Below are 10,116 nucleotides of genomic sequence, written 5' to 3' on the forward strand. Positions count from 1 at the left end.
CTCAGAAACTGATCTTGACTCAGAAACTGATCTGGACTCAGGAAGTGATCTTGACTCAGGAAGTGATATTGACTCAGAAACTGATCTTGACTCAGAAACTGATCTGGACTCAGGAAGTGACTCAGGAAGTGATCTTGACTCAGGAAGTGATCTTAACTCAGGAAGTGATATGGACTCAGGAAGTGATCTTGACTCAGGAAGTGATATTGACTCAGGAAGTGATCTTGACTCAGGAAGTGATATTGACTCAGGAAGTGATCTTAACTCAGGAAGTGATCTTGACTCAGGAAGTGATCTTGACTCAGGAAGTGATATTGACTCAGAAACTGATCTTGACTCAGAAACTGATCTTGACTCAGGAAGTGATATTGACTCAGAAACTGATCTGGACTCAGGAAGTGATCTTGACTCAGGAAGTGATCTTGACTCAGGAAGTGATATTGACTCAGAAACTGATCTTGACTCAGAAACTGATCTGGACTCAGGAAGTGATCCTGACTCAGGAAGTGATCTTGACTCAGGAAGTGATCTTAACTCAGGAAATGGACTCAGGAAGTGATCTTGACTCAGGAAGTGATATTGACTCAGGAAGTGATCTTGACTCAGGAAGTGATATTGACTCAGGAAGAAACTCAGGAAGTGATCTTTCAGAAACTGATCTTAACTCAGTGATATTGACTCAGTGATCTTGACTTGATCTTGACTCAGGAAGTGATCTTAACTCAGGAAGTGATCTTGACTCAGAAACTGATCTTAACTCAGGAAGTGATATTGACTCAGAAACTGATCTCGACTCAGAAACTGATCTGACTCAGGAAGTGATCTTGACTCAGGAAGTGATCTTGACTCAGGAAGTGATATTGACTCAGGAAGTGATCTTGACTCAGGAAGTGATATTGACTCAGGAAGTGATCTTAACTCAGGAAGTGATCTTGACTCAGAAACTGATCTTAACTCAGGAAGTGATATTGACTCAGAAACTGATCTTGACTCAGAAACTGATCTTGACTCAGGAAGTGATCTTAACTCAGGAAGTGATCTTGACTCAGAAACTGATCTTAACTCAGGAAGTGATATTGACTCAGAAACTGATCTTGACTCAGAAACTGATCTTGACTCAGGAAGTGATCTTAACTCAGGAAGTGATATTGACTCAGAAACTGATCTTGACTCAGGAAGTGATATTGACTCAGAAACTGATCTTGACTCAGAAACTGATCTGGACTCAGGAAGTGACCCTGACTCAGGAAGTGATCTTGACTCAGGAAGTGATCTTAACTCAGGAAGTGATATGGACTCAGGAAGTGATCTTGACTCAGGAAGTGATATTGACTCAGGAAGTGATCTTGACTCAGGAAGTGATCTTGACTCAGGAAGTGATCTTAACTCAGGAAGTGATCTTGACTCAGAAACTGATCTTAACTCAGGAAGTGATATTGACTCAGAAACTGATCTTGACTCAGAAACTGATCTTGACTCAGGAAGTGATCTTAACTCAGGAAGTGATATTGACTCAGAAACTGATCTTGACTCAGAAACTGATCTGGACTCAGGAAGTGATCTTGACTCAGGAAGTGATCTTGACTCAGGAAGTGATATTGACTCAGAAACTGATCTTGACTCAGAAACTGATCTGGACTCAGGAAGTGATCTTGACTCAGAAAAGGTTGGTGACCACACTGGTCTACACTACCAATGCCCCACTGAAATGTGCCATTCACAATGCTTATGAGTAAATACAGAAATACTTTATTCTTAAAACAGATGTACAATATCTTACAAATACAAAGGATAAAATATCTTTGTCTAGATCCTGTTAAATGTGTTATTTAGACAGAGTGTGTGAAATGCTCCTCTGTTTCCACAACAACATCTAGAGGGGAGATTATTTTCTGTACAGCTACATTCCATATATATTTACAATGTGCTTGTTTATTTGGCTAACAAGTAAAAACTATTACCATGTAAAAAACACACGCACAAATGCAGACACACACACACACACACACACACTGTACATACAATCCTTGTGAGAATAGAGCTCCACGTCATCATCATTTCTGTTATCATTTCAATATGGCTCATTATTACATTATTACACAGACTGTCAATTCATTACCCCACATGTTAGAACACAGGAACATTACCCCACTCCCCCAACATGTTAGAATACATTACCCCACTCCCCCAACATGTTAGAATACATTACCCCACTCCCCCAACATGTTAGAATACATTACCCTACTCCCCCAACATGTTAGAATACAGGAACATTACCCAACTCCCTCAACATTCTAGAATACATTACCCTACTCCCCCACATGTTAGAATACAGGAACATTACCCAACTCCCTCAACATTCTAGAATACATTACCCTACTCCCCCACATGTTAGAATACAGGAACATTACCCAACTCCCTCAACATTCTAGAATACATTACCCTACTCCCCCCACATGTTAGAATACAGGAACATTACCCAACTCCCTCAACATTCTAGAATACATTACCCCACTCCCCCCACATGTTAGAATAGTCTTTGGTTATAAACTCTTCCAATGTCATGTCCTGTAATCTCAGTCTTTGGTTATAATCTCTTCCATTGTCATGTCCTGTAATCTCAGTCTTTGGTTATAAACTCTTCCAATGTCATGTCCTGTAATCTCAGTTTTCGGTTATAATCTCTTCCATTGTCATGTCCTGTAATCTCAGTCTTTGGTTATAAACTCTTCCAATGTCGTGTCCTGTAATCTCAGTCTTTGGTTATAATCTCTTCCAATGTCATGTCCTGTAATCTCAGTCTTTGGTTATAATCTCTTCCAATGTCATGTCCTGTAATCTCAGTTTTCGGTTATAATCTCTTCCATTGTCATGTCCTGTAATCTCAGTCTTTGGTTATAAACTCTTCCAATGTCATGTCCTGTAATCTCAGTCTTTGGTTATAAACTCTTCCATTGTCATGTCCTGTAATCTCAGTCTTTGGTTATAATCTCTTCCATTGTCATGTCCTGTCCTCTTCAGTGGGTAAACCTCCAATATAATACAGTACAGTACATCCAAATACTGTAAACTGTACATACTTATTTTATACAGTATAAATACTGTATGCATTCTGGTAATACAATACTGAAGAGTATAAGCAGTACAGTACAGTAATACAGTACATTCACTGTCCTGGCTATCTTCCAGGTGTGGGCTGTTTGTTTGGGTATGGCTGTTTAGTTCCCATAACAACGTGAGTGGTGTGTTTGTGACATACTGACATTCTAGTCCTGGGTTCCATGTCCTCTCTCCCTTCCCTCACTTCTCATCGCTCACAGAGCTCTCCACCGCTACTTTGATCTCTTCTATCCGTTCTGCTACTATCGTCTGTCGTTCTTCTTCGGGTCTTGTCGGTATCTTCTGTTCCTCCGCTGGTATCTTCTCGTCGGAGCTGCTGCGGCTGGACAGTTTCTCCATCTCGTCTTCTATCTCGCTGAAGCGTTCGGCCACGCACTGGGCTGTGAGCCTGGCCTCCGGGTCGTGGTCCCAACACTCCTCTATGGAGCCGCACACTATGGCTATGCCCTGTAGGAGGAGGTAGACAACAGGAGCAGAGAATTATAACCAAGCTACTGAGCACTGAGACATATACATAGGATTTGATGTGTGTGAGTGAATGAGAAAGAAAGAGAGGTTAGAGAGAGAGATAAGAAGGTAGGTAGGTAGGTAAGTCAAGAAAGAGAGAGAGAGAGAGGAGGGAAGAAAGAGAGAGAGGGGGGAAGAGAGAGAGCGAGGGAGAGAGAGAGGGAAGAGAGTGAGCGAGGGAGGGAAGAGAGAGAGAGAGAGAGAGGGAGGGAAGAGAGAGCAAGAAGGAAAGAGAGTGTGTGTGTCTCTCCCAGTCTGTTACCTGGTGGTTGATCCAGCTGTCTGGGATCTCAGGTCTTCCTCTGTCTCTGAGGAGGTGATCCTTCATGCTCTCCACACCAGGATGCATCTGAACTTTACAGCCATATGGAGGTTCATAGTCCTTCACCTCTGGAACACACAGAGATACAACCAATTAGATCACCTCTGGAACACACAGAGAGAGACAACCAATTAGATCACCTCTGGAACACACAGAGAGACAACCAATTAGATCACCTCTGGAACACACAGAGTCAACCAATTAGATCACCTCTGGAACACACAGAGAGAGACAACCAATTTGATCACCCCCGGAACACACAGAGTCAACGAATTAGATCACCTCTGGAACACAGAAAGACACAACCAATCAATTTACATCTCTAACACAAACAAACACAGCCAAACAAATCAACACCACAAACCACAGCCTTCATCTGTCAAGTCACAGGCGTTTTGCTACACTCACATTAACATCTGCTGACCATGTGTGTATGTGACAAATAACATGTGATTTGAAATCCACCCGTTTTTATGACAGTAAAACATCTACAGAATAAAGCTCAGCTTCAAACTGCATCATATGAGGTTATGGATACCTACAGCATGTAATGTTATGTTACAGTAGAGTTAATATAGAGAGCTGTTGTTATGTTACAGTAGAGTTAATATAGAGAGCTGTTGTTATGTTATGTTATGGTAGAGTTAATATAGAGAGCTGTTGTTATGTTACAGTAGAGTTAATATAGAGAGCTGTTGTTATGTTACAGTAGAGTTAATATAGAGAGCTGTTGTTATGTTACAGTAGAGTTAATATAGAGAGCTGTTGTTATGTTACAGTAGAGTTAATATAGAGAGCTGTTGTTATGTTATGTTATAGTAGAGTTAATATAGAGAGCTGTTGTTATGTTATGTTATAGTAGAGTTAATATAGAGAGCTGTTGTAATGTTACAGTAGAGTTAATATAGAGAGCTGTTGTTATGTTACAGTAGAGTTAATATAGAGAGCTGTTGTTATGTTATGTTATGGTAGAGTTAATATAGAGAGCTGTTGTTATGTTACAGTAGAGTTAATATAGAGAGCTGTTGTTATGTTACAGTAGAGTTAATATAGAGAGCTGTTGTTATGTTACAGTAGAGTTAATATAGAGAGCTGTTGTTATGTTACAGTAGAGTTAATATAGAGAGCTGTTATGTTATAGAGTTAATTACTGTTGTTATGTTATAGTAGAGTTAATATAGAGAGCTGTTGTTATGTTATGTTATAGTAGAGTTAATATAGAGAGCTGTTGTTATGTTATGTTATAGTAGAGTTAATATAGAGAGCTGTTGTAATGTTACAGTAGAGTTAATATAGAGAGCTGTTGTTATGTTATAGTAGAGTTAATATAGAGAGCTGTTGTTATGTTACAGTAGAGTTAATATAGAGAGCTGTTATTATGTTACAGTAGAGTTAATATAGAGAGCTGTTGTTATGTTATAGTAGAGTTAATATAGAGAGCTGTTGTTATGTTACAGTAGAGTTAATATAGAGAGCTGTTGTTATGTTACAGTAGAGTTAATATAGAGAGCTGTTGTTATGTTACAGTAGAGTTAATATAGAGAGCTGTTGTTATGTTACAGTAGAGTTAATATAGAGAGCTGTTGTTATGTTACAGTAGAGTTAATATAGAGAGCTGTTGTTATGTTACAGTAGAGTTAATATAGAGAGCTGTTGTTATGTTACAGTAGAGTTAATATAGAGAGCTGTTGTTATGTTACAGTAGAGTTAATATAGAGAGCTGTTGTAATGTTATGTTATAGTAGAGTTAATATAGAGAGCTGTTGTTATGTTACAGTAGAGTTAATATAGAGAGCTGTTGTTATGTTATGTTAGAGTAGAGTTAATATAGAGAGCTGTTGTTATGTTACAGTAGAGTTAATATAGAGAGCTGTTGTTATGTTATGTTAGAGTAGAGTTAATATAGAGAGCTGTTGTTATGTTACAGTAGAGTTAATATAGAGAGCTGTTGTTATGTTAGAGTAGAGTTAATATAGAGAGCTGTTATTATGTTACAGTAGAGTTAATATAGAGAGCTGTTGTTATGTTACAGTAGAGTTAATATAGAGAGCTGTTATTATGTTAGAGTAGAGTTAATATAGAGAGCTGTTATTATGTTACAGTAGAGTTAATATAGAGAGCTGTTGTTATGTTATGGTAGAGTTAATACAGAGAGCTGTTGTTATGTTACAGTAGAGTTAATATAGAGAGCTGTTATTATGTTACAGTAGAGTTAATATAGAGAGCTGTTGTTATGTTACAGTAGAGTTAATATAGAGAGCTGTTATTATGTTAGAGTAGAGTTAATATAGAGAGCTGTTATTATGTTACAGTAGAGTTAATATAGAGAGCTGTTGTTATGTTACAGTAGAGTTAATATAGAGAGCTGTTGTTATGTTACAGTAGAGTTAATATAGAGAGCTGTTGTTATGTTACAGTAGAGTTAATATAGAGAGCTGTTATTATGTTACAGTAGAGTTAATATAGAGAGCTGTTGTTATGTTACAGTAGAGTTAATATAGAGAGCTGTTGTTATGTTACAGTAGAGTTAATATAGAGAGCTGTTGTTATGTTACAGTAGAGTTAATATAGAGAGCTGTTGTTATGTTACAGTAGAGTTAATATAGAGAGCTGTTGTTATGTTACAGTAGAGTTAATATAGAGAGCTGTTGTTATGTTACAGTAGAGTTAATATAGAGAGCTGTTATTATGTTAGAGTAGAGTTAATATAGAGAGCTGTTATTATGTTACAGTAGAGTTAATATAGAGAGCTGTTGTTATGTTACAGTAGAGTTAATATAGAGAGCTGTTGTTATGTTATGGTAGAGTTAATACAGAGAGCTGTTGTTATGTTACAGTAGAGTTAATATAGAGAGCTGTTATTATGTTACAGTAGAGTTAATATAGAGAGCTGTTGTTATGTTACAGTAGAGTTAATATAGAGAGCTGTTATTATGTTAGAGTAGAGTTAATATAGAGAGCTGTTATTATGTTACAGTAGAGTTAATATAGAGAGCTGTTGTTATGTTACAGTAGAGTTAATATAGAGAGCTGTTGTTATGTTACAGTAGAGTTAATATAGAGAGCTGTTGTTATGTTACAGTAGAGTTAATATAGAGAGCTGTTGTTATGTTATGGTAGAGTTAATACAGAGAGCTGTTGTTATGTTACAGTAGAGTTAATATAGAGAGCTGTTATTATGTTACAGTAGAGTTAATATAGAGAGCTGTTGTTATGTTACAGTAGAGTTAATATAGAGAGCTGTTATTATGTTACAGTAGAGTTAATATAGAGAGCTGTTGTTATGTTACAGTAGAGTTAATATAGAGAGCTGTTGTTATGTTACAGTAGAGTTAATATAGAGAGCTGTTGTTATGTTACAGTAGAGTTAATATAGAGAGCTGTTATTATGTTACAGTAGAGTTAATATAGAGAGCTGTTGTTATGTTACAGTAGAGTTAATATAGAGAGCTGTTGTTATGTTACAGTAGAGTTAATATAGAGAGCTGTTGTTATGTTATAGTAGGGGGTAGATTTAGGGCATTGGCAACAGACGTGCTGAATATGGAGAATATAAAATATGTTTTGATGATTCTTGTATGGGAACAAAGTTGTGGCCTGGCACTTCTCTTGTGATCATTACTGGAATCAACAAACTTTAGCAATTCAAGCAATTAGCCCCCAAAAACTCAGAAATCCACAACCCATTGAAAACATCACAACTCTAATTAGTTGTATTATGTTTTCACGCTGAAAAACAGTTGAAGGAAATTGAAAGATCATTCCCCCGAGCCAAAGATTATAAAACACAAAGTTCTGGGAGATCGTCCAGACCTCATGAAACTGAACTCACAACAGCTGCAAAGTGTGATGGTTTCACAGCATGTTAACTAACAGCTGATCTAGGAACAGATCCCACAGTCTGTGGTGCTGTCTGTGTCAGGTTCATAGTGTTAACTAACAGCTGATCTAGGAACAGATCCCACAGTCTGTGGTGCTGTCTGTTCTGGGATATCGTCCAGATCTCATGAAACTGAACTCACAACAGCTGATCTAGGAACAGATCCCACAGTCTGTGGTGCTGTGTCAGGTTCATAGTGTTACCTAACAGCTGATCTAGGAACAGATCCCACAGTCTGTGGTGCTGTCTGTGTCAGGTTCATAGTGTTAACTAATAGCTGATCTAGGAACAGATCCCACAGTCTGTGGTGCTGTCTGTGTCAGGTTCATAGTGTTAACTAACAGCTGATCTAGAACCAGTCTGTGGTGCTGTGTCAGGTGCATAGTGTTAACTAACAGCTGATCTAGGACCAGTGAAGGGAGGCACAAGGGCACAGACTGAAGACCTTCATTAGAGACAAGCAGAACACCAGATATAAGATTTCTCAAACTGAGCCCATGCAAAAATGACCCAGTCTAAAGGAATAGAATTCACAGGGCAGTGTGTTACATCCTCCAGGAGAGGTCACAGAGGTCAAGAACACCCAGTCAGGTAGAGGTATCCTCCAGGAGAGGTCACAGAGGTCAGGAACAGCCAGTCAGGTAGAGGTATCCTCCAGGAGAGGTCACAGAGGTCAGGAACAGCCAGTCAGGTAGAGGTATCCTCCAGGAGAGGTCACAGAGGTCACAGAGGTCAAGAACACCCAGTCAGGTAGAAGTCACAGAGGTCAAGAACACCCAGTCAGGTAGAGGTATCGTCCAGGAGAGGTCACAGAGGTCAGGAACAGCCAGTCAGGTAGAGGTATCCTCCAGGAGAGGTCACAGAGGTCAGGAACACCCAGTCAGGTAGAGGTATCGTCCAGGAGAGGTCACAGAGGTCAGGAACACCCAGTCAGGTAGAGGTATCGTCCAGGAGAGGTCACAGAGGTCAGGAACACCCAGTCAGGTAGAGGTATGCTCCAGGAGAGGTCACAGAGGTCAGGAACACCCAGTCAGGTAGAGGTCACAGAGGTCAGGAACAGCCAGTCAGGTAGAGGAATCGTCCAGGAGAGGTCACAGAGGTCAGGAACACCCAGTCAGAGGTATCCTCCAGGAGAGGTCACAGAGGTCAAGAACACCCAGTCAGGTAGAGGTATCCTCCAGGAGAGGTCACAGAGGTCAGGAACAGCCAGTCAGGTAGAGGAATCGTCCAGGAGAGGTCACAGAGGTCAAGAACACCCAGTCAGGTAGAGGTATCCTCCAGGAGAGGTCACAGAGGTCAGGAACAGCCAGTCAGGTAGAGGTATCGTCCAGGAGAGGTCACAGAGGTCAGGAACAGCCAGAGAGGTCACAGAGGTCAGGAAGGTCACAGAGATTAATCAACAGCTTGTTTGGACCAGTACAGTACAAGGTCCTTGACTGGTGTGTTACAGGGTCCTGAATCGCTGTGTGGACCCACAGGAAGTGGAGAGGCCAGAATGGAACCCCGGTCCCGGTCGGACAGGAAACCCAGCTAGGGCAGGGATCGGACCGGGGACCCTGAAGAAGAAGCTGACTCCACAAGCCCAACACATCCTGTTTTTGACAAGTAGACATGCCCTGTTCCCCCCCCTGTTCTGTTTCAGCTTCTTTTAAACAGAACACACCCAGGGAGTGTCCCCTGAACGGGGCCCTATTCCCTATATAGCATATGGGGGCTCTGGTCTAAAGTAGTGCACTACATTATGAAACAGGGTGGTTCCTGGACACAGACCCAGACTGTGGGATCTAGTTATTTCTGCTGCTTCTTCAGTTATCCTCTATTTGAAGACCTGCTGTGTTTTCTGCTGAAATGGAATAAATAGCCCAGCTGTTTACCTGACCTGAGAACAGTTATTCACCGAGGTCTGACCTGAGAACAGTTATAAACCGAGGTCTGACCTGAGAACAGTTATTCACCGAGGTCTGACCTGAGAACAGTTATAAACCGAGGTCTGACCTGAGAACAGTTATTCACCGAGGTCTGACCTGAGAACAGTTATAAACCGAGGTCTGACCTGACCTGAGAACAGTTATCTCACAACAGAGGTCTGACCTGAGAACAGTTATTCACCGAGGTCTGACCTGAGAACAGTTATTCACCGAGGTCTGACCTGAGAACAGTTATAAACCGAGGTCTGACCTGAGAACAGTTATTCACCGAGGTCTGACCTGAGAACAGTTATAAACCGAGGTCTGACCTGACAACAGTTATAAACCGAGGTCTGACCTGAGAACAGTTATTCACCGAG

At 40.4% G+C, this 10,116-nt stretch overlaps 1 protein-coding gene and 1 long non-coding RNA gene across 2 annotated transcripts in view; one reads left to right on the plus strand and one right to left on the minus strand.

The window, feature by feature from the left end:
- Positions 1-1,726: 1,726 nt before the first annotated feature.
- Positions 1,727-10,116, minus strand: part of LOC112241489 (TGF-beta receptor type-2) — a 59,577-nt gene continuing 51,187 nt past the window's right edge. The window contains exons 9-10 of the mRNA XM_042314437.1: positions 3,890-4,017; positions 1,727-3,567 (exon numbers count right to left, since the gene is read on the minus strand). Of these exons, the coding sequence (XP_042170371.1) occupies positions 3,301-3,567; positions 3,890-4,017 (395 nt within the window). The 3' untranslated portion in view covers positions 1,727-3,300. The remainder of the gene's footprint in view (positions 3,568-3,889; positions 4,018-10,116) is intronic.
- On the plus strand, positions 8,322-8,683 carry LOC121844406. Its single transcript, XR_006081976.1, has 3 exons — positions 8,322-8,420; positions 8,471-8,542; positions 8,636-8,683. It is a non-coding gene; the product is annotated as an uncharacterized LOC121844406 (long non-coding RNA).

This window comes from Oncorhynchus tshawytscha, unplaced genomic scaffold (assembly GCF_018296145.1).
Source record: "Oncorhynchus tshawytscha isolate Ot180627B unplaced genomic scaffold, Otsh_v2.0 Un_contig_4367_pilon_pilon, whole genome shotgun sequence".
Lineage (NCBI taxonomy): Eukaryota > Metazoa > Chordata > Actinopteri > Salmoniformes > Salmonidae > Oncorhynchus > Oncorhynchus tshawytscha.